The sequence below is a fragment of the Nicotiana sylvestris genome, chromosome 2 (genome assembly GCF_000393655.2).
Source record: "Nicotiana sylvestris chromosome 2, ASM39365v2, whole genome shotgun sequence".
Taxonomy (NCBI): Eukaryota; Viridiplantae; Streptophyta; class Magnoliopsida; order Solanales; family Solanaceae; genus Nicotiana; species Nicotiana sylvestris.
In genome coordinates, this window is record NC_091058.1 from 44,327,416 (window position 1) to 44,352,029 (window position 24,614).

A 24,614-nucleotide genomic window follows, 5' to 3' on the forward strand; every position below is an offset into this window, starting at 1 on the left:
GTTAGGGGGCTGGGTTAGGAATTGAATTTATATAAGGGTGGGGTGGTTTGATCTCGGCCGTTCGATCAAGAGAGATCAATTCAATTAAAGGAACGACGTCGTTTGGCTCAGCTGTGAGACTGGGTCGGTCTCAATTGAGAATGGGTCGGGTCATAAGACGTGTTGGGGAACGTAGGATTAAACGAGATGAACGGCTTAGATCAATTTGCCTAAAACGGCGTCGTTTCAACTTAGCCGGGGCTGAACTGGACCATTTGATTGAGACAAATCAATGGCCCAGATTTGAGATGCAAAAATGGCGTCGTTTGGTTGGATTCTGAGACTGGTCGGTTGGGCCTGGGTTGGGTGTGATACTGGGCCTGACTTCTCTTTTAAAAACTGGACCTGTCCGAATTTCTTCATATTTTTCAACTCTTTTCCTTTTCCTTCCTTAATTTTCCAATTTAAACACACTTCCTAATTAATTTGTAAAATCAAAATAAAACTAACACAAATATTAATTAACACTTACAACAATTAACACACAAATTAAAACCTTAAAATAAAATCACACAACGACAACAAATAGAATAACACGCATATTTTTATGATTTCCTTTTAGAACCAAATAATGGTTTAATTAATTCTTAAAGGCATAATTAAATCCTAGATATGCATGCAACATGTATTTTTATTTTATTTTTCAATTAACTATAACAAGATAAACATTTACGGACAAACACAAATAATTATCCAAAAATGTCACATAAATCCTAAAAATTGCACACCAAGAGAATTTTGTTTTATCTTCGATTTCTTTTGGAGTAGTTTTCGTGAAACAAAAATCACGTGCACACATGGATCATTTTCTTTGTTATGTATATATGGTATAAGGCTGGAATTATTGATGAATGACCTCATTATCATGTTAATGATACTATTAATTTAAAGTAAAAATTCTATAAGGGATGATATGGGATATACGAATTCCAATTGGAGCTTGTCGCTCGTCGTAAAATAGTTATGACTTGTTGTTAATTTATGGTGTCTTGTTATTGATAATTATGTATTGATGGATTTCTTTGGTAATTGTTGTTGGTATATGGTATTGGAGGAGGCTCTTGTTACAGGGGAGATGCTGCCCGAATTTATATAAATGAGCTACAAGTTTAAGTTTCAAACTTAGCCTTTATTCAACACTGATTTTGAATCTCCTTATGCAATGGTAGATTGAGTTGAGTTGTTTGAAGAGTTGCTTGAGAGATATTAAGGACTCACCATGGTTAAGGTATGTTAAGGCACTTCCCTCTTTCGTTTGGCATGATCTAAAGTAAAATGAATACGCTATTTCATAACAGATCTACTCCTAGAAACTAAGGTTGCCCATGTTGTTCTTTCCTTATAAAGTTATTCTAAGCAAGTATGTATGATCCTTGAATCCTATAGAAGCTCATATTGATGGTATGATGTCCATAATGTTAATCGAAGGTGCAATGACCTTAAGTCACTCCAAAAAGGTTTAGAACGTGATTCCATGAGTTTAGCATGCATTATATATAATATCTATTTTACTCTACCGAGCCGCACTATAGTAGGCCGGGTACGACATCTATTGTGTAACCACTGATCAGTTGGATTTACCGAGCTCCACGTGGCCGGGTACGATTCTACCGAGCCTTATGATGGCCGGGTACGTTTTTACCGAGTCCTCTTTGAGGTCGGGTACGATATGATGATGATGATGATTCCTACAGACGCGTATGTTTTTAAAAGTTTATGTATATATGTATTATGCATTTCATGTCAGTAGCCCACAGAGGCACGCAGATGTTACAGGTTGTATCTCCTCTATCTCTCTTTATATTACTATTCTTGTTTATGCTTCATGCCTTACATACTCGGTACTTTATTTGTACTGACGTCCCTTTTGCCTGGGACGCTGCGCAGGTCCCAATTTATAGGTTGACATTCCTCCTAGTAGGCTATCAGCTCAGCGGAGGTGTTGGTGCACTCCACTTGCTCCGGAGTTGCCTATTTGGTCAGTATGCTTTGGATATGTATTGATTGATATGGTGGGGCCCTGTCCCGACCTTTATGATTTTATGTACTCTTAGAGGCTTGTAGACATATGTCATGTATATGAAAATCTTATGGCCTTATCGGCCTATGTTCAGTGTATGAGTTATCACTTTGGTTTTATAGGCACGTATATCACATGTATAAGTTTCCATGTCATGTCAGGTCATCCAATATTTAGTATTCCATTATATTTTATTTTTGTTATCTCATGACGACCTTTCTAGGCTATTTACCCATGATATTATGATATGACAGATATGTTATGTTGGTACTCGATTAAGTAAGGTACCGGGTGCCTGTCACGGCCCATCGGTTTGGGTCGTGACATCCCTCTATATTTTGAGACAGGCTTCCAGATAATGGTATGCAAAATTGTCTCAAGCTCTTTGCTCTAGAGGATATTCTCATTCTTTGAATGACTACTCCCAATTCACTAGGGGTTCTAGTTCTTCCTTGGTTATTTTAGCTGTGTATGTGGATGACATTATTCTTACAGGCACTGATCTATCTGAGATTTCATCTTTGAAGGGCCTTCTACATGAACAATTCAGAATTAAGGACTTTAGTTCTCTTAATTATTTTCTGGGAATTGAGGCTCTTTACTGTAATTCTGGAGTTCTTCTTCATCAAAAGAAGTTTATTCATGACTTGTTAGAGTCAGTTGACTCTTCTGCCTCTTCAGTTATTGTTTGTCCTCTTACTATCAATGAGAAACTGACGGCTTCTGTTGGTGATCCTTTGCCAAGCCTGAAGAATATAGATGCTTAGTGGGCAAGTTAAATTTTTTAACCCACACACAGCCTGATATTAGTTTTGCAATCCGGCACCTTAGCCAGTTCCTGCAAACCCCTCATGTTCCTCATATGCAGGTTGCTTTACATCTCTTGCGCTATTTGAAAGGGACTTCTGAATTTGGGTTATTCTTCAGTCATTCTCCTGACCTTGCATTAAGAGCCTATTGTGACAGTGATTGGGCTTCTTGTGCTGATAGTAGAAGGTCTATCACTGGTTTTTGTGTCTTTCTAGGAGACTATTTGGTGAGTTGGAAATCTAAGAAACAACTTGTGGTCTCTCTTTCCTCTGCTGAAGCTAAATATAGGGCCATGAGTAAAGTTGCAGCTAAAGTTACTTGGCTCTCCAGATTATTGTTTGATTTTGGTCTTCCTTCTTCTTTTCCTGTTTCTTTATACTGTGATAACCAGACAGCTTTGCATATTGCTCGCAATCCAGTCTTTCATGAACGGACCAAACATATAGAGTTGAACTGTCATTTTGTCATAAGTAAAATTGGTGATGGGCTGATTAGCTTGGCCCATGTCTCCAGTGATGCTCAAGTAGTTGACATTCTTACAAAAGGCTTCCTGGGCCTGCTCATCATTTTTATCTTTGCAAGTTGGGGATTTTATCACCCTCCAACTTGAGGGAAGCGGTTAGAATATTAAAAGACAAAGGTTAATGATTATATTGGGCATATTATTGTAATCAGAATTAGCAGTGGCCCATTCTATGTTGTGTTAGTTGTAATTGGGCCACCGGGTCAAGGGTCAAGGCCCACCATTTATGTTTATTACTTTCATTCTTCTATGTACAGACAATTAATTCATTTTGGACAATAACGAGAAAATATCAAAAATGCAACATTCCATTCTCCAATCTTCATTTATTCTCTAGATTCTCAAACATCTAACAGTTTCACGCACGCTCAAGCATACATGCAATAGATATCTTCAGCGTGTTTTTATTATATAGTGCTGCTTACAAATTAAGAGAATAATATACAAACAACAGTGCGTCGAAGTAACTATCTATTGAAGTAATGTCAATTCTCAATATCAAAGTCTCAGGACCCAATACCCTACCACAAGGAAAAAATAGAAGAAGAGAGCGAATGTAGAGACAACCTCAGACTCTTGATATCCTAGGCATTTTTTTGCAATGGAGAGACAAACTCGGATTCTTGATATTCTATACATCTTTTTGCAATTACATTGTAAATAAAACATTTAATCCTTCAGGGGCACAAGCATATGCCAATACCATCGCTTTAGAACCTAGTTAATTAGGTCAAAACCTTGTAGGATAGAACCTTGATTGGCGAAGCCATTAATGTCCATTAGCGGGCAAGAGAAAGAGCCAAATTTGGCGTATAGGGAGCATAACTTTCTCCGAGGGTCACATCATGTACAAGTAACAGTGTTTTCGCTCAATCTGTGTTGCTTCACCCGATGGTGTAAACCTTCACTACCTTGGAAGTATCACAGACGACTAGGTTCTCTGAATTAGTAGGAGTTGTGCATAGCCAATTCACCTGATTAGTTAAAGAGCCAATCATGAGATAAATATACAAAACAATCGAAGCATAAAGTGGGAGAGATAGAAATCATAAAAAGCAATGAAGTGAAACTCACTTTTCTGCTCAAACTTAAGCTAGAGCAAAGGAAATCGGAGCCTGTGCTGGTTTCACCAGTGATGAAAAACTTGGACCAATCCCATACTTTTACTTGTTTGTCATTGCCACCTGATATTATGAACTTCCCCTTGTCTCCAAATGTTGAAAAAGTCCTAATAAAATTTCGACAGAGTTAGTGCTGGCAGGCGCAGTAGATTTGAGCATGCTATGCTATAAAGAAAACTTACACACAGGATACAGCAGCAGTGTGTCCTCCCAAAGAGTGATCAAGGTGCAGGTCTCCATTTTGATTTCCATTTTCAGGATCAGCAGAAGAACTGCCAACTTTAGGGGCTGATTTAGAACCTTTCTTGGGTTTAGCTGAACTCTTGGACTTGACAGCATTGGGTTCTGACTCAACCTTTATTACAGAAACAACTCCATCACCCCTAGCCACAGCACAAATCTTCTCAAATTTATCCACCACATCAGCTTCAGGAACAGCCAGAGCATGAACGAAGGCAGGGTTCAAACATTGTCCCATATTACCTTTGTTTCCCGTGTCAAGTGTGCCTACAGGAAACAAAGAAAACGTTAACAGCCGATTTAATCAATCTGGATATATCAAGATGGCCATTTCTAGTACATTAGCTTGGCTAAGAGTACTGGATCCAGGTATGAGTCTGTCTGAAACTACATTCAAAGGTTTTGTATGCATTATGAAGGATCCAAAAGGAAATGCCCACATCAGTCCTAGATGGGTGAACAGAGGTAAAATGATGAGCGGGGGTTTGATTTTTCTGTTAAAATGGAGACAAGAGAACCAAAATACATGTCGCAGGCAAGAAGCAGTAATCATTTAGGTCTAACGTGAACTTGACTGCGCAGCAGGTTTTATTGAGCATTAAAGTAGTTGGACCGCACTAGAATAGTCATGAATCGCTTCTAGCCAATCTTGCTTAGGCGGATAACCTCGAATGTTGAAAAACCACTCTTACAAAAATTATGATAGACCTAAGTTAAGGGCTCTAGAATAATATTTAACACGGGAGGAAGATAATTTTTTTTTAATCAGTGAAAATGGGAGGAAGATAATCGACTATCTACTTCCAATTCCCCTTTCACACCACAAAACTGAACTAGCAGTGATGCTTTCCGAGCAATGGAGGATACATTTAGATATAATCCCAAATGTGGTCCATTTCTGTTCTCCATTGATACAAGACAGGTTATCTGATTTATTATTAACTCATTGAGTATTTCCGCTACCACATAACCAACACCATGGAAATGGAAAACAGAAACCAAAGTTACACAGTATATGCACTTGACTCATACTCCCGAAATTTATCTCTCTGAGAATCCATGTTTACAGTTTACTTATAACATTATTACTTTTATCTTATTTTGACCTACAAGGAAAATATTAGTACTCTCTCACACATATTAAACCATTACATTATCCCTTTTCAACTACTATATGAAATACTCAGATATGCAGTTCTGGTGTAGTAAGACATGCATTCAACTTGAGAGTATATATTACCATAGTAACTAGTACTAGAAACTGCAAATATACAAAAGAGTGCATAGTTACATAGTAGAAGGCTTAACCTACCAAAGTCCCAAATCGTCTGTGGTCGTCCCTTGGAGAAGTCCCATAGCACAAGTTTTGAATCAAGACCTCCAGTGATGACTTAAAAATGACAAAAAATACAAGATATTGTCGTCATCAGCTTATAAGAAACAATACGGGAACCCTATTCAATATCCAAACATCATAGGAAATTGAACAGAAAGCAGCAGGCTGTCACAACTTGCACATTTTATCAAAACCCTATGTACTACAACTTGCACATTTTTCGAAACCTTACATTGTTCCATTCATGTTCATTTATGTACGCCATTCACTTCAGTGTGTATGTGGGTCATAGGTATTTCTAGAGGGGGATGGTCAAAGTCGGGGGGGGGGGGGGGGGGAATATAGTACTTCTGAAAATTTTGGTTCCAAACGTACCTTCCCAAGGTCTCCAAGGAATGAATTGAGCACTGCTACATATCTGATAAGATAGTTAAGGTCACAAATGATGATAGGTTCAGAATAAGAAAATGGTTCCCTATGTGAAGTTGGGGAAGAAAATTGGAAAAAGAAACATCACAGCAAAAATACAAGTAGGACTACTTCACATGCCAACAACATGATACAAGAAAGGAATAACAAATAAGTAGAATGTAGAACAATAAAATTTAACTAAAAAAGAATGACATGAAAAGATCACCATGTTTCTGGGAGAAACTTGTCACAGTTATATGAAAAAGGATACACTTGTGTGGCCAGCTCTCAATGTTTTGTACATTCGATTTTGGCGGATGTCAATGATCTGCAACACAAGTAACACTCAGATGTCCAACATACATACAGAAACAGCGAAACAGTTTTATCTCTTAAAAGTTTCACAATTCATCTAGAACATTCCAGACATTGTAGTAAGACCAACAAATAAACCAATATAGCAGAAATGTTGCAAGACAAATAGACGAATATGTGTGCATGGCCATTTATGTATCTATGTATTTATGGACCTCACTTTGTAAATATGAGAGGGGAAAAGAGGGAGAGAAATCGATATGAACATACATAAATCCTTCAAGCAATAGGATACAAGACAACGGAGACTTAAAAACATGGAGAAGACAAATCTTCTCCATTTCTATCGTCTGAACATTGTAATGATAAAGGTAGGTCTGCTTTCCACAGATAGCGCACAATTAATCAACACTCATAGTCCAGATTGGTAGTAGCAACGAGGTAAGTTGTCAGAGAGGAATATGTTGGAGCAGATGAGGACTATGAGGTGCGAAGGATGAAGTATTAAGAGGGTCTTCCCAACATCCAACAATTTTTTGCTTATATTGAATTTGATTTTTAGGTGAAAGGGAGGCAGCATTTTGTTGTCAACGAGAAGATGCCATAAGGATAAATTAAGCAATTGGACAAGTATGGTATTATGTTTGGAGAAAATAATGATGAACCCTCACCCCTGGTCAAAAAGCCTCATCATTGATGTGCATAATCCTCAGTAATTTGCAAAAAAAAATATTTCAGTAACACCATAATAGACCAGAATTACTTACTTTCCTAAAACTTAATAAAGAAAGAGGACTCCAAATCGTGATGCACAACTTATATCAGATCAAGACATAAGAATTTTTTTGTTTTTGGAGATGGACAAGACATAAGAATATTATTAGATAAAAAAATTTGAATCAAGACCCCAAAGACCGAAAATACAAAATTTTACAGCTAACAGAAGATACCATAATTCTCAATTTTCTTTATCAGGGCTAACAGCATACACCAGAATCTTGTTACACCATGAACTCAATGATATTAAACCATACTCGACCAACACTTTAACTACCTATCAGTGCACAGAATTGAATTAGCCCAAACCCACAAAGGAATAAAGCCAAAAGGCTAGATTTCACTTCCCAAGATTGAATTTTTTTTTTTGGCACCCAAGGGTGTGGCCTAGTGGTCAATGAAGCCGGCGAGAACCATGAGGTCTCGGGTTCAAATCCCAGCGGAGGCACACTAGGTGATTTCTTCCCATCTATCCAAGCCTTGGTGGATAGAGTTACCTGGTACCTGTTGCTGGTGGGAGGTGGCAGGTATCTCGTGGAATTAGTCGAGTTGCGCCCAAGCTGGCCCGGACACCATAGTTATCAAAAAAAAAAAAGATTGAATTTTTAGTTTATATTTTGGTAGCCAGACACAGAATCCGGGGACTTTGTGAAAGCGGGCATATTTTCCCATAAAAGCATAGATGACTTGCTAAACCTGAAAACCCTAATGACGCTTCCTCTTAGAACAAACAGCTATTTCCTGTTGGGAGGCCACACCTATGGCATAGGCTTCCACAACCTGTAACTTCTTTTAGACAAATTTATAGCTGCTGCATTTTAATATAACAAAAATTCCATGAAGAAACAAATATGATCTCGACCTGTTTGTTGCATCCACCACTCCTGAATCACTACCATGCACTGTAAACTAAGTGGATTCATGGCATTACATTATAGAATACAATACACACATTTAGCTGTCCTACCTTGACATCACCACTATCATCTGCTGCAGCAAGGAACGATGACTTTGAGTTGCAAGCAATCTACAGAACAGAAACATTAAGCACTCAGAACTATAATTGGTATTGTTTGAAAATATAGTACAACTAATTGAGGCACCTGAGATATGACCTTATTAGACAATGTGAAAAGGAAGATGGGTAAGTATCAAATAAAAGAATGGACAAAACCTAATACTTATCCAAATGAACAAATACAGCATAGTTCGTAAATTTCTACTTCTAAGCCTGTGCAAGGTGGATCTGTTGGACATGAAATTTAGGCCATAGAACTAAAACAGAATTGGGTGCAAATTGGCAAAAAATCAACAAGGGACGTTTCTCAAACAAAGCCCTGTATTTTACAAAATCTCTGTTAATGTGGACATGTGGGTACAGTGTATTGTAGAGGGTACCCACCTATTAGTGTTGGGGTGGTTGAACCATAATCATTTTACAAAATAAGATAGAGAGATAACTGATGTAACACTTTCCCTTGGTTTCTGCACCTACTCCTGAAATTATGTCCAGAAGCACCATTATTCGGGTTTGAAAAGCAAAGTGATCGATAAAATTTACCATGTTGAACTGGCAGCCATTGACGCAGGAAGACTCCCAAATTGCTTTTAGCTAAACTCCATGAGCTAATGCTCATAAGAGACCAACATCAGGTTAAGAGATAAGAGTAGAAAATAACTGACACATATAGCTGAAGTGTTAGGAATCAAATTCCCAAAATACTGGCAAGTGCTTGAAAGAAGGGGAGCCTAGGCGTAACTAGTAAAGTTGCCGCCATGTGACCAAGAGGTCCGGGGTTCGAGCCGTGGAAACAGTCGCTTGCAGAAATGCAGGGTAAGACTAAGTACAATAGACCCCTGTAATCCGGCCCTTTCCCGGACCCCGTGCATAGCGGGAGCTTAGTGCATCGGGCTGCCTTTACTGCAAGTGCTTGAATAAGAGGCTAGAGGTTAATAAAGAAGGTGCTGAAGATAGCAAGACATTGTATTACCAATTGAACTCATGATAGGGCATATTCCTAATAACATGACTAGTGGATAATTACAAGAGGAGCACAAGGCCAGATTTTGGAAACAGGAGAATAATGTAAAATGTATAGTGCAAAAATCCATTCTCAAACGGTAGGTAACATCCAATGATATTGACAGTGAGACAAGCGAGAAAATATAAGGTTAAAAGAAAAGAAAATGAACAGCAATCAGACCTGATTTATCTCGTCCTTGTTGTAATTGTAACTGTGCAACAGTTTCGATGCAGTAACCTACAAATAAAATTGAAGTGGATAAATAACAAAATATTTGTGTCCTAGCATCCAAAAGTGATAAAAGAGAATAAGTGGAGAGAAGCCAAATCTAACCAAGTTACAGCATAAAATTCAGAAGGAAAAGCGTTTTGATCAGACAGATACTAGTAAGGGTCTAAAGTAGCCATTTACGAGTGCCAGAATCACACAAGAACTGGTAAATTATAAAAGCCCGTTAAGGAAATAAGTCATGGGAAAGCAGTTGTGGAACAATGATAACATTACCATATTCACATCAAAGCAGTTGACTTCATTTCCCGAGGAGACATAAACAACATCTTCATTTCCTGCACCATGGATCACATGTTTGAGATTAAAATTGAAGGCTCTCAAGAATTTCAAGTTATGCTATTAATGCCAGCCGAAGGTTATCATCCCTCCAACTAATGTATTTCAGTGCGGAAACAGAGATGTCAAAATCAATAATTTTTTATTGCCAATAACTGTTTTAAAAATAGCACACTCCATTATTTTGTCAAAATGCAGCCGCATATTCTTTTAGCTGGAATGTTCAGTGTTAGTGTCAGAGTGGTAAGAGTCGGAATATTGGAAGTTCTTGAGTTAAACACATTTTATTTAATCACACAATACCAATTAAATAAGAAGATTAGTGAAACAAAGTAAAATATCACAAACCTGGCTTGAAACATAATGATGAGACTGGGTTACCATTTCCAACATCCATTGTAAAGATTCTATCTTTGCACCTCAAATCGAACCAGCACACACACCCATCCTATTATTTATCAGCAAGAAAATGATCAAATAAGCAAATGAACAAAAAGCAATAGTCGAACTCAATGCACTTTCAATAGAATTTCAAGACTTTCAATCACAAAAGTCAAAATTGAGCAGCTAAAACAACCCCAAATGGGCTATACTTCATCTGGGTGTCTCATAATTAATGTGATTAAGCTAGTTGAAGAGCAAAGTGATATAGAATATGGAAAAGGGTGCACCTCGGCTGCGGTGGCAATAACACCAGGGCGGTTTTGGGAGGCGATACAGCAAGTGGTGCTGGCTTTGTGACCCTTTAGCTTTCTTGGTTCCTCCATTGTACTCCAGCTCCTTTGAGTTTGTATCTCCGGTAATAAAAAAAACCCTTCTTATACCCTAATGGGTGGGGGCTATCGGACGATGTCATGTTGTTAATTGGTCAGGAGAAAATATTTATTGCACTAAATAATATGTTAGGCATGTTTGACCAAAAAGTGTTAAGCTTTTTGTTAAACTAATTAAATAAGATGGTGATGGATAAATACTAGTTAAATATAATAAATCCTAGAGACTAATACACATCAATAACTTAAACTTGTATTCAAGGTTATTTAATACCAAGGGGATGTTTAATGGTTTTGTTATGAATGTATGAGGAGTAATGACAAGCAATAAATATAATAGATGACAATAAATGTAAATAGAGAGAATAATTCACCCAAATATTTAATGAGGTGGATGATTCTCCCTCTGACAATGATGTAAGACAAATAAATGTGGGAATATAGAAAGTTTTCTTGGATCTGATGTGAGAAAGCTTGGGACCAACAACAAATCGAATCTTTTGTAAAGACAATATTTGTAGTTACTTGAGAGTCAATTTTTTCATCTTATCATATAGAATATTACATGCCTCTTTCTTCTCTGTCTATTACTACTTATATGGGACATATACCTTACCTAACTGAAAGTACAAGTGCAGAGAATATTCTGTAGAATATTCCTTTAAAATATCTTATTACTATACTTGTCGTTTGGGCTGATCTAAGTGCTCGACCTCGACCCTAGCCGCTCAGCTCGCCAATACGTTACTTCTTAAACATGACCTCGGCCTAAGAAGCTCTTAGTTATCCTCTCTTAGACAAGATTCCTCTGATCAGATTTTGACCCATACAGTTAGTCCCTCCGCCCGTCGGGGTTGTCTTTGGACGAACTCGATGGGCGGACTTCACCAGTTGCAATTTGACAAATTTGAGCATGTTGGCCGAAGAGTGACCCTTTTATGGCGAGGTGATGACATGACGTTTCAAGAGCCACAACTGATTGACGCATGTTCCCAATACGTTACATCGTTTCCCGCGCCTCTTCCGTTTCGAAATCAATGTGGTTGCGTTTGACTTTCTCGATCAGGGTACCAGTATTCTTATAAATAGGGATGAGAATTCCTCATTTGAACTGCTGCATTCTTAAGCATCTGAAACCCCTAGCTTCCCCTTCTTCTTTAAATTTCTTGCATCTTTATCTCTCCCTTCTTTTAGCATTTTCCGCCATTATTTTCCCGTTCACCTTTGCACTTTCTTCTCATATACGTAATCAGAAAAATGGCTAGTGCATCTTCTAACCTTGAGGGAGCCACTGATCCTGTCGCGTTGGCTGTGGACATGCCTTCTCATGAAGAAGGAGTAGCCATTGTAGAAGATTAGAATTTTCCCACTGTGGATGAGATAATTCCATGTTCGGGGAGGATCAGGTCGGACTTCAAGAACCGGCCTGATGATGATCCTAAGACCGTCGTTTCTGAGATGGATGCGGTGTCGCTCGTTGCATTTGGGCTAAATGGCGAATCCCAGACCATGTAGAACTTGTTCCTACTGGGAATGACGTAGCGCAGATACATCGCCCAGGGTACTGCGCATTCTATTCGTACCCGTTTGTCGTCGGCTATACACTTCTTCTTCCTTCCTTGATGGAGGACTTATGCCGCTTTTATGGTGTATGCCTTGCCCAGCTCTCCCCATACATATACAAGCTTTTCCTTATGCTTATAAAGTACGCGGAGCTGGCCAACCGTGGGATTTCTCTCTGTCATTTGTTTCACCTCTTCGCCCCAAGTTTCACAAGGGTATGATGATACACCTTCTCTACCCTGGGACCAAGGGACTGGTGGTGAAGATGGATGATAAAACTAATCGCCGCTTTTGGGCCAATTTCTTCTACGAGAAGACGGAGCACATGGTGTCGAACCCCAACGGGTTCCCCGAGAAGTGGAACTTTGCTCATAAGTGTTTCTCCCAAATGGCTGTTTGTTGTTTCTTTTTGGTGATCTGATCGTCCTCCCTCTTCTTTTCTCTCTTTTTTTTGTAGCCGAGAAGGATCCTCCTTCGCTAGTCACTGACATTCGCGACTAGGTGAGCCAAATTTTGTCTCATACAGTGGGGATTCACGAGTGGTCGTAGTTTAATGAGAGGTTTGGGCGTAGACCTTCGGCCAATGAGTCATTGTGCTTCGATCTTAGTAATTTTGACCTTTGTACTGTCCTTTCTTTTATTCCGATTTCTACTTAAGTCTTTCTTTGTTGGTAGGTCGGAGGGCTTCGAGGAGGGCGAGGGATCCTGCTCCTGATTTTTGTCAATCAAGTACTTCGACCGGGCCTATACTTGTTGTGGCTACAACCGAGCCTGCTCATACTAATGTTACCTCTCGAACCCCGGCCTTACGTGGGCCTAGCCACCAAACTGTTGCCCCACTAGTGGAGATTCTAGTTTCTTCAGTGTTTCATTTAGTGGATGAGTCATCGTAGGGCGAAGATGAAGAAGCTCCGCTGAAAAGGCGAAGGATAGAGGTTGACGGCAGAGTGATCGAGGATGAGGAACCTGCGGGGGTGAACCGGAGTTGACCACAGTTGAACCGGGGGGCAGTACGGCTTTGGACGCAGAGACCATGCCTCCTTTGGTCGTGGAGATCGCCTCTGTGGAAGGAGAGGAACTACCAGAGGCGGTTGCGGTCATTCCAAGGGTTGATCTGTCAACGTCAGAGGAGAGGCGAAAAGAGTGGTCGTACATGATTACGAATTCAGCTCCGATATCGATCCCGAGGAAGTGAGAATATTCAACGAAGGGTTTACCCGGGTGGAGGTGAGAACGGATGGGTCTTCTCGCTCGATCGTAATCCCTTTAGACTGCGATTTGTTGGAGGATACGGTGAGAGTGGTCCTTTCCTTTGCCCCTCTTTGCTCCGCTGTCGAGAACAGGACTCTTCAGGCACTCAAGGATTCCGACTTGTCACTGGGCATATTTGGGATGGATCTGAGGGTGAGTTTCCTTCCTCATTATTTCTGCATTTCGCGTCCTTTTCCTCTTTCTATCTTTACTAATTTTTGGATTTTCCTTTTTCCTCTCTTTTTTTTTAGACTTTCATTTTTGAGATCGAGAGCTCTCGTCGGGAGGAAAAGCAAAAGGTTGTTTTACAGAAAATGGTTTCGAAGTACCTCTGATATCGTGATAAGTACCGTGAGATGCATGCACGGTTCAGAGCAGGCGACAACCTTCAATCCCTTAGAGTTGAATTGGACCAGAAGGACGAGGAGCTTGTGCAAACTATTAGCAGATGCAGTGAGCTTGAGGGGTTGCTTAGGGCTAAGGACGATGAGCTCGAGGTGAGCCAGGGGGTCATGGCCGAGTACGTCAACCTTCAAGCGCAGGTGGCGACCCTGTGTGCCGAGCTTAAGCAAAGCTCAATTAGAGTTGCCGGCCTGAGTGGTGAGTTGACTGAGAAAGTGGCAGAGTTGGAGGGGACCGAGGAGGCCTGGGTAGCGGCTTTGGAAAAGGTGGAAGCATTAGAGGACTCTATCTGCTTCCTTAGGTCTGAATATGCAACTGATCCGGAAACGGCCGTGCTAAGGGAGCGAGGCTTGATGAGCAAATTGGTGATCTTGAGAGGGATGTCTCGAGCCTAAGTGATCAAGTTGTCGCTCTTGAGGCCGAGAAGGCACGGTTGTTGGCTCGACCTTCCTCCTCTCATGTTTCTGCTTTCTCCAAAGTTCCTCGTCATTTATACGAGATGTGGATCCATGATGAGGCTCAGGTGGACATATATAGAAACTTGATGACGACGGGGAAGGTTCCTGAGGCCGATTTCGAAGATGCCCGTGTTAAAGCACATGACGCAGGCTTGCCTATGGTTATGACCCCGCTACACCGGGGACCGGTGATAATGAAGAGGACTTGGACGGGCTTGCATCTGATGCTTGGTATGACAATGTGTATCCTGATGGCAGGGGTGATAGTGGAGATGGTGCTGCTGGACCAGGCGGTGAAGGTGGCGATAGCACAAGTGGAGGTGATGAAGATGTCGCTGCTGGACTGGGCGGTGATGGTGAAGGTAGAGATGATGTGGTGTGATGCTTTTGTACTTAGTTTTTTTTCTTATTTTATTTCTTTCTCTCTTTCGATACGCCCAAAGGACTTCGGGCAATATCTCTCTCCATTTTCCCTTATCGTCGTTCAACCTTTTTTTTTAGATTCTGAATGATGGCCTTGTTTGTCGATTCGGCCTGTCCGTTCCCACTAGGATGATATGGCGTTGACAAGATCCTTTTTATCTTGTGATCTTCGAGGAACTTTGTTATTTTGTTGCCGCTGAATTGTTTTTCATTGTCGTATACGATTTTGGCATGTGATCCCAAATGAAGTCTATGACTTCTTTTTCTCTGACTTTTTCGAAAGCCTATGCTTCAACTCACTTAGAGAAATAGTCAGTCATAAATAAAATGAATTTAGCTTTACCTGGGGCCGATGGCAGAGGGCCGACGATATCCATCCCCCATTTCATGAACGACCATGGGGATAAGACACAATGAAGTTGCTCCCCAGGCTGGTGGATCATCGGTGCATCTCTTTGGCATTTGTCGCATTTTCGAACGAACTCCTTAGTATCTTTTTCCATATTGACCCAATAGTACCTTGCTCTAGTAACTTTGTGAACTAGTGACTCGGCACCGGAATGGTTCCCACAAGTACCCTCGTGAATTTCTCGTAGGACGTAGTCGGTGTATCCTGGACCCAAACTTATTGCCAACGGCCCATCGAACATACTTCTGTATAATATTTCATATTCAGCCAGTGTGAATCATGCAGCTTTCGTTCGCAGAGTCCTCGATTCCTTAGGATCTGACGGAAGCTTCCCGTTCTTTAGATAATCGATATATTTGTTCCTCCAATCCCAAGTTACGCTCTTAGAGTTTATTTTGGCGTGGCCTTCTTCGACTATCGACTTTGAAAGTTGTACGACAGTCCTTGAGCTAATTTCGTTGTCTTCGACTGATGACCCAAAATTTGCAAGGGCATCGGCCTCACTGTTCTGCTCTAGAGGTACATGATATAGGGTCCATTCTTTAAACCGGTGTAGGGTTACCTGCAGTTTGTCCAAGTACCTCTGCATTCGATATTCTCGAACCTCGAAGTCTTGTTGACTTGGTTAACCATAAGTAGAGAATCATACTTGGCCTCGATGACCTCTGCTCCCAAACTTTTAGCCAGCTCAAGACCTGCAATCATGGCTTATACTCCGGCTCATTGTTAGTCAACTTAGGGGTTTTGATAGATTGTCTAATCGTATTGCCTATGTGTGGCTTCAAAATGATGCCTAGACCGGACCCTTCACATTTGAAACACCATATGTGAAAAGGGTCCAAACCCCAAAGATGTACCCGTTTTTATTAAAAGTTCCTTTTTAACCTCGGGTATGAGGGTTGGCGTGAAGTCGGTCATGAAGTCTGCTAAGATTTGAGACTTGATGGCCGTTCGGGGTTGATACTCGATATCATACCCACTGATTTCGACGACCCATTTGGCCAATCAGCCCAAAAGTTCGGGCTTGTGCAAAACATTAAGGAGAGGGTAGGTGGTCACCACACAAATAGGGTGGCACTGAAAATATGGTTTTAATTTCCTAGAGGTGCTTATTAGAGCGAGCACTATTTTTTCTAAGTATGGGTACCGGGTCTCGGCTTCACCTAGAGTTCGACTAACATAGTAAACAGGAAATTGCGTACCTTTATCTTCTCGAACTAGGACACCACTTACCGCGACCTTTGAGACTGCTAAATATAAGTAGAGTTGCTCGTCCACCTTCGGAGTATGAAGCAATTGTGGGCTCGAAAGATACCGCTTTAACACTTCCAACTCCTGTTGGCATTTCGGGGTCCAACCAAAACTATTCTTCTTTTTGAGCAGTGAGAATAACTTGTGACTTCGATATGAAGACCTCGAGATGAACCGGCCTAAGGCGGCTATCCGCCCTGTTAATCTTTGCACGGCCTTAACATTGTCCACAACTGTATTCGATCGCCTTTATTTTATTGCGGGTTGATCTCGATTCCCCAATTTGACACCATAAGCTGAGGAACTTGCCCGAACCGACCCCGAATGCACATTTCTGAGGATTGAGCTTCATGTTTTATTTTCTCAATATGTTGAAAGTTTCCTTCAAATGTGTCAAATAGTCCTCTGCGCGCAGGGACTTAACTAGCATATTGTCAATATATACCTCCATTGATTTACCTATTTGTTCTTCAAACATTCGATTCACTAGGTGTTGGTAAGTAGCACCGGCATTTTTTAGCCCAAACAACATTACATTATAATAGTAGGTGTCATACTTAGTGACGAAAGAAGTCTTTTCTGATCCTCCGGGTTCATTTGAATTTGATTGTTCCTAGAATAGGCGTCGAGAAAACTAAGGATCTCATGGACGGCCATGGCGTCGATCATGCGATCGATATTCGAAAGAGGAAAAGAGTCTTTAGGACATGCTTTGTTTAAATCTTTATAATCTCCACAAATTCTAAGTTTGGTCCCCTTCTTGGGGACTACAACTACGTTTGCTAACCATTCGGGATATTTTACTTCCCGAATTGATCCTATTTTGAGAAGATTAGTTACCTCGTCCTTGATGAATGCATGTTTTACCTCGGACTGGGGCCTTCTCTTTTGTTTTACCGGTCTGAACTTTAGGTCTAGGCTCAATCGATGTGTTGTGATCTCCGGTGGGATCCCTGTCATATCTGGATGGGACCAAGCAAAACAATCCATGTTATTTAAAAGGAATTGAACAAGTTTTTTCATAAGCTCGGGAGTTAACTCCGTGCCCAAGTATACCTTTTGATCGGGAAGGTGTTCGATTAGTATAAGTTGTTCCAGCTCCTCGACCGTTGACTTCGTTGCATCAGAATCATCGGGGGTTATGAAGGTTCGAGGTATTATATAATCTTTATCCTCGAATATTTTCTGCTCCTCCGATGGGGCCGAGGCCAGTGCATGTGGTTGCTATTTGACTTCTTGTTCTCCCTTTGCCTCCAATCCCTTTGTTGATGAAAGCGCCGATATTGGTACTACTTCGTCGATTGCAAACATCTCTTTGGTGGCCGGTTGTTTGCCGTACACCATTTTGATTCCTTCCGATGTTGGGAATTTTAATACTTGATGGAGCGTCGAAGGCACTGCCCTCATGTTATGAATCCAAGGCCTTCCCAGTAGTGCGTTGCATCTCATATCTCCTTCGATTACATGGAACTTTATTTCCAGGATAGTTTCGGCCACGTTTACTGGCAACATGCTTTCCCCTTTGGTGGTTTCACTTGCTATGTTGAAACTATTGAGCACTCGAGCTGCGGACATGATTTGATCCTGGAGGCCGAGTTGCTCTATGACCCTTGATTGAATAATGTTTGCCAAGCTACCTGGATCAACCAACACATGTTTAACTTGAATTTTATTTATAGGGATAAATATTACCAGTGCGTCATTATGAGGCTGTTCGATCCCTTCTACATTCTCATCGTTGAAAGATAAGGTATCCTCTGGTAAGTAGTCCCGGGTACGCTTCTCCCTTGTGATTTTCACTTTGGTGCGTTTGAATATCGAGCCTTGAGGAATATCGACCCCACCAACGATCATATGAATCACGTGCTACGGTTCTTCCTGTTCGTTTTTCATGTTTGCATCCCTATCTTTGAAGTGATTTTTAGCTCGGTCACTCAAGAACTCTCGAAGGTGACCTTCATTTAATAAACGAGCCACCTCCTCCCTTAATTGCCTACAGTCTTCGGTTCTATGATCATGGGTTACATGGTATTTGCAAATTTGATTAGGGTTCCTTTGAGCTGGATCGGTCTGTAGGGGTCTGGGCCACCTAGTATCCTTGATTCGTCCAATGGCTGATACAATACCCGATGCATCTATGCTGAAGTTGTATTCTGATAACCGTGGCGCTTTTTTAGGCTCGACATGTTTATCGAAGCCACTCTTACTCATGAGCCCTCGTGATTTTTGACCTCGATCATTTCGAATGGGGCTACGTCTCGGTCCACTGTTTCTACGATTTGCATTGCATGGTTGGTACCGATTTTGTTTGATCGAGGCTCTCTATCAATGTCTCTTTGAATCCTGCCTTCGGATCTATTTGGATAAACGGAAACGAAAGGGGCTCCTAATTGATCATCCTCGACTCTGATCTTTGACTGGTATCGATTATGCACATCGGCCCAGGTCACATCTGGATATTCAATCAAATTTTGTTTAAGTTGTCGTGATGCTACCGAACTTCGCTCGTTCAAACCATGAGTGAAGACTTTGATAGCTCAATCATCGGTTTCCGAGTGTAGGTCCATGCGTTCCATCTGGAACCGAGATATGAATTCCCTTAGCATTTCGTTGTCCTTTTGTCTAACTTTGAAGAGGTCTGACATCCTAGTCGCGACCTTTATCGCTCCGGCGTGTGCCTTTACGAACGAATCAACAAGCATGGCGAAGGAATCGATGGAATTGGGCGGCAAACTATGGTACCATATCATTGCCCCCATCGATAAAGTTTCTTCAAACTTTTTCAACAGAACATATTCAATTTCATCATCTTCTAAGTCATTTCCTTTTATTGAGCATGTATAAGAAGTGACATGCTTATTAGGATCAGTGGTTCAGAGCCGCACTTGGTGGGAAGGGCTTCTGTACAAACTTCTTCGAATCTAAACCGTTTAGAATCGAGGGTGCCCTCAGTATTTGATCAACCCGTGGGTTGTATGTTTCTACTTTTTTATCATTAGCCTAAATTTTCTTTTCTCCTGATTCAATCCGTTTAGTGAGCTCCTCGAGTATCTTCATGATGGCAGTGTCAGTTCCCGATCCATTATCGTTCAATTTCTCTTGTACAGGTTCGACCCTACGAACAACTTCCTGTGATGTATCGAGTTCGATTCTACTTGGTGCTCGATTTTGATTTTGGAGTTTCGCTATCGCAGCTTGTTAAGTTTGTAACATTTCAAATATCATTTGAAGGTTAATCCCGCCTTCTTCACCACTCTATGTGTTCTGATCGGCTGCCCGGGCGTCTCTACGGACGTTATTTTCAGGGTCGGCGCCTAAATTCCCATGAATGGCAACACGAGAACTGACATCGACTGGATCTACGGCCTGTGGTCCATCGGGATTGATTGGAGGTACTCCGTTTCCCGGGGCGAATATGTGCTCGTTTTTGCCATGAAGACCAAGGTCGGTGTTTGTGTGAGTGGGCACTACTTGAGAGTTCGACATGTTGATTCCTAAAATCAAAGACACTTACGAGAACAAACGTAAAAGCAGTGTGTGTTATGAGGATTAGTACTAGGCAATCGCTATTATCCTTAGCTCCACGGTGGGTGCCAAACTGTTTACCTTAAGAATTGGATAACGATTAAACTTATAATGTGGTTTTAAGAATACGTAACTTCACCTAATACCAATTGATAAACGTAAAGATACGTGATGAAAATTGATAATAATATAAAGCAAACCAGCGTTTGGACAAGCCCACGAGCTTGAATACCCTCGAGCTAGTCGTGCTAGAATGGTTAAAATGCAACAAGCTGATGAATAAGAGGACGTAAATTAAAGAGAGAATATTGTATTGTTTTGATCTGCGTGAATGTAAGGTCTCTACAAGATGGTTAGGACCCTATTTATATAGTAGAGGAATCCTATTTAAGGTAGTAAATCCCATGATTAACTAGATAACCGCCCTTGATTTGATCTGTTCCGAGATTTACGCCATGATCTCCGGCCAGTCATGGATATCTCGCCTTTCCGTTATTGCGCTTTGCTCGAAGTCTGTCATATTTGGTCTCGGTCGCTGTTGGCCTCGATCTCGACAGGCACCTCGATGCCTCGTCTTCATGCTCTGGTCTGATTCACTACGAGGCTACCCTGCGATGCAGTTCCCTTGTCTCGATCAAATAGCATAATCGGGTAGGCCCGGTTTTAACCGTATACCCTTTAGAGCGGAAAATAGGAACTAGGAATATTACATTTTTAACAATAAGTCTCCTCTTTTAACAACTTACTTCAAAGTTTATTCCAAGATCATGGCTATCCATATATTTGACATGTCTTCCTCAAACTATAGTCCACGAATCAGAAACGATACCAAAAATACAAAAAGACGTAATCCACGTATATTTTTAATAGTAAACAATGGTAAAGAGGTAACAATCAGACTTTTTAATTTTATTTGGAATTCGCAATGTCACAACTCACAGTTGTAACATAAGCCAATGGAATTGGTATTCTGAATGAACAAAATAAGGAAGAAAGTGGAGTTAAACAGACCCTTCACTCTGCAGTAACTCTGTTTATTTCAATAGCATTTTTGTGCCATTCTTGACAAATATTCACATTCAGATGAAACAAAATTTGTACTTCTATCGAATATCTCAATTGAAAATTTACAAAACCCACAACCAAAGAACCCTTTTTTTTTGCCTCTGGAGAAAAGGAGTTTGCCCTGCTCCTAGATTACTATACATACTGCAACTCTCAACAATGTGAGTCAAGAAGCAGAAAAAATGGAACTTTAAAAGGCTAACTAACTTTTCTTATACATTTTATAGTGGGAAAAAAGTGAGAAAGATTTGAACTTTACGCTTTTACTGTGGAAGCAACAGTATGAGCCCACCTTTTGAGACTCTGTTTGACGTCAATTTCATTGCTGGTGGCTGGTATTTTCCAATTCATCAATGTGCTCATTCTATTCTTCTTTTCAAGAATTTCCCATGCTTCAGAAAGATAAGGCCTGGCTCTTGACTCAGATTTCTCAAAATAATTCACTTTTACTTGATCATCACTATCCCTGTTTTTACCCAGTTTTTGTAGCCCAGGTATAATCTCAACCAAACTAGAATTTACATCATCTGCTGAGAAATCAAATCCAAGATCCATAAACCCTTTTAGCTCTTCATATTCTAGCTCCGATAAACTTTTGCTAAGACCCTTTTTGGTCCTTCTTGTTCTTCTTCTCCTTTCCCTCCTTCTACCTTTTACTTTCTTTAATTCTGCCTTTTTACAAAAGGGTGTGAAATAGGTTGTTGGAAGAACTGAATCAGGAGAGAAAGGATCTGAATTGTAGCTCAAATCGTCACTTTGTGACCCTATTTGGATTTCTAACAAAAGCGACTCATTTAAAGTTTCTGGTGATTTTTCTTCGATTTTATGATCTGGGTATTTTTGTGAATTTGATGGAGGGGTTGGATTTGAATGTTTATTGAGGATTTCGACATCAAACCAGTATGAATCGAAGAGGCTAAGAACAGCCTCGAGGTCCATTAATGGTTGGCTGAGAAAAACTTGGAAAGTTGCGCAAATATATATATATTTTTTTTGGCGCAAGATGCTTATTGAGGAGAATTAAGTTCTCAGGGGGTTATATATATACTGATTCTGGTTACCAAAATGCCCTTGTAGTTTGCTTATAATACAAAAATGCTTCAACGTTTGTTTGTTTTACACGTTTTGCAGTGTCTGCTGCAATATAATTTTATTTAGGAAAACGTCACTGTAGTTATCAAAGAGTACTAGTAGTAATTAACAAGATTTCTTAGTTTTACAAAAGTACGTAAAATATCTAGGTGTAGTTCCACATTTGCCTCGAAAGATTTTCATCCGAAAACCAGCTTTATGAAACTAACGTAATTTAATTTATCTACTTTTAAGTTAAAGTTATTTAAAGAAACAAAAAAACAGCTACTTGTCATGGCAGGCAGAATCTCCGTCAAGGGGTTAAAAAAATTGTGATTAGTGGAAATTGAACCTATGACACTTACACATGTTTTGAACCCTGTTGGCCAATAACTACACTTTTGGATTGTGTCAAGGGAATTCAAAACTTAATATATAAAGGTAAAAAATAAATTTTGCGTTACATATACAATGTAATTTTTCGCGAAATGGGTTCAGGTCCGCCCCCTAAATCCGCCCCTACTACTTGTAGGGATGCCCTGATAAAGTTGCTAGGGACTATATGTATCGTTATCGATTTTAAATAGGGATTTCCTAATATTGGTTAGAAATATGTTTTCATTTTTAAATTCAAATAATTTTACGTGACACTTGGAGATAGAACACAAATGAGTTTTTCGTCACGAGCTTCATAGAGATTAATCTGATTAACTGACAAATTAATTGCATGGGTTGAGATGCTAGCTAAATTAATATGTCCCTTAATAGCAGTGTTCAAAATTTTACTTGGTTAAAAGCTACGGCCTACGGGGAACTTTTAGTCAAGACGATTGCTTTTAGTGTCTGGTATTCATTTTAGTGCCCGACTAATTTGTATTTGTATCGCATAATCATCAAAGAGGAAATTGCTCAGCTGAAAAAAGAATTGTCATTATAACTCGAACCCGAAATTTTTGATTAAAAAGAAAATTATCTTACCCACCCTAACGCTGAAGACTGCGTGTTAAATGAGAATGAATAAGACATTTGTGGAATATGGAGAGGGATGATTGTGGCTTAAAAAGGGGAAGTAAATGATTGCGTGTGGTTCAAAAAATAAGACATAAATGTCAATCTCAATAGATGCCCTAGTGAAGATGCTGAAACATGGCTAAATAGAGGCCTCACTTATTGCGGTGTGACATGGCCATGGCCAAGGGGATAACACCTAACTCAAACCATGTATGTATAGTGAAATAACACCTTAAATAATAAATACAATGATGACTTTTTCATGCTCCTTTTACTACTCACCAACAATCATTGCTCATCAATCCAACTATACAAAAGGTCAAATTTCACTTTCTATTTCTACCTAGACCCTCATTCTTTACTTCCAATCAAGAACCAATCATAATAGAGGTTGATTAAGTTCTTAAACGCTTCTTTAATTCAGATAAGTTTGGCTTAATCTGAACATAATCTCTAGATAATGATAATGACTCAGATACAGGTACCAAGATAATTTTTGCCCATTGTTTACTCATTTCTAAACAAGTGGACTTCTAAATGCAAAATTTCAAAAGATGAATTACGTAGTTTCCTTGATGATTGAAGCAATATGTCAAACGATAAATGTCGTGACAATCCTGTAGTTAAACTAAACTAGGCTGTAGTGAACTCAAGATTTTAAAACTATAATAAATGCTTAATGCCTATCAAATAAAGTTGTTATCAACTAGAAAGTACTAATAGCAAAATTAGCTGGTTCCTATATTATATTTACTAAAAAGAAATACTCTCTCCGTTTTAATTTATGTGAACCTATTTCCTTTTTAGTCTGTGCCAAAAGAATGACCCCTTTCCTTATTTAGAAACAATTTACTTTACACAATGATTTATTACCACACAAAATATATGTGCATCATTTTACACCACAAAATCAAAAGTCTTCTCACTTTTCTTAAACTTCGTGTCCAGTCAAATGGGTTCACATAAATTGAAACGGAGGGAGTATTTAGTTTTGTACTAATAGCAAAATTTGGTGGAGCTTAATGCTGATATATTACTTCTTCCACTTAACCTAATTAAAATATTAATAGTGATAAGCTTAATTGTTGCTTAAGTGAATGTTAAAGAACTAACAAACAAAAAGAATGTGTACTTTCATGAAGTTGGATCAGTGAAAGAACAAAAGATTTAAAAAAAAATGTCCTTTGCTCTTTTTACTCGAAAAGGTACAAATTGGCAAATTTGGCATA

General features: G+C 39.8%; 2 protein-coding genes across 2 annotated transcripts; both read right to left on the minus strand.

Moving 5' to 3' along the window:
* Window positions 1-3,767: 3,767 nt before the first annotated feature.
* LOC104249661 (uncharacterized) lies at window positions 3,768-11,033 on the minus strand. Its single transcript, XM_009806136.2, has 11 exons — window positions 10,855-11,033; window positions 10,532-10,631; window positions 10,121-10,182; window positions 9,797-9,853; window positions 8,560-8,619; window positions 6,772-6,828; window positions 6,465-6,507; window positions 6,066-6,143; window positions 4,696-5,020; window positions 4,467-4,620; window positions 3,768-4,366 (listed from the first exon to the last, which is right to left on the minus strand). Exons 1-11 carry the CDS (start codon window positions 10,948-10,950, stop codon window positions 4,277-4,279), a joined length of 1,122 nt encoding a protein of 373 aa, XP_009804438.1. The 5' UTR covers window positions 10,951-11,033; the 3' UTR covers window positions 3,768-4,276.
* Window positions 11,034-21,558: 10,525 nt separating this feature from the next.
* Window positions 21,559-22,242, minus strand: LOC104249662 (uncharacterized). The gene has a single exon (XM_009806137.2). The coding sequence runs from the start codon at window positions 22,240-22,242 to the stop codon at window positions 21,559-21,561; it is 684 nt and encodes a 227-aa protein (XP_009804439.1).
* Between the last annotated feature and the right edge of the window lie 2,372 nt (window positions 22,243-24,614).

Coding starts and splice junctions, on each gene's coding strand:
- LOC104249662 (XM_009806137.2), bottom strand. CDS start 22,242: ATGGACCTCGAGGCTGTTCTTAGCCTCTTCGATTCATACTGGTTTGAT.
- LOC104249661 (XM_009806136.2), bottom strand. CDS start 10,950: ATGGAGGAACCAAGAAAGCTAAAGGGTCACAAAGCCAGCACCACTTGC. Junction 10,632..10,854: donor TTATTGCCACCGCAGCCGAG/GTGCACCCTTTT, acceptor GATAAATAATAG/GATGGGTGTGTGTGCTGGTT. Junction 10,183..10,531: donor ATCATTATGTTTCAAGCCAG/GTTTGTGATATT, acceptor TCCATGGTGCAG/GAAATGAAGATGTTGTTTAT.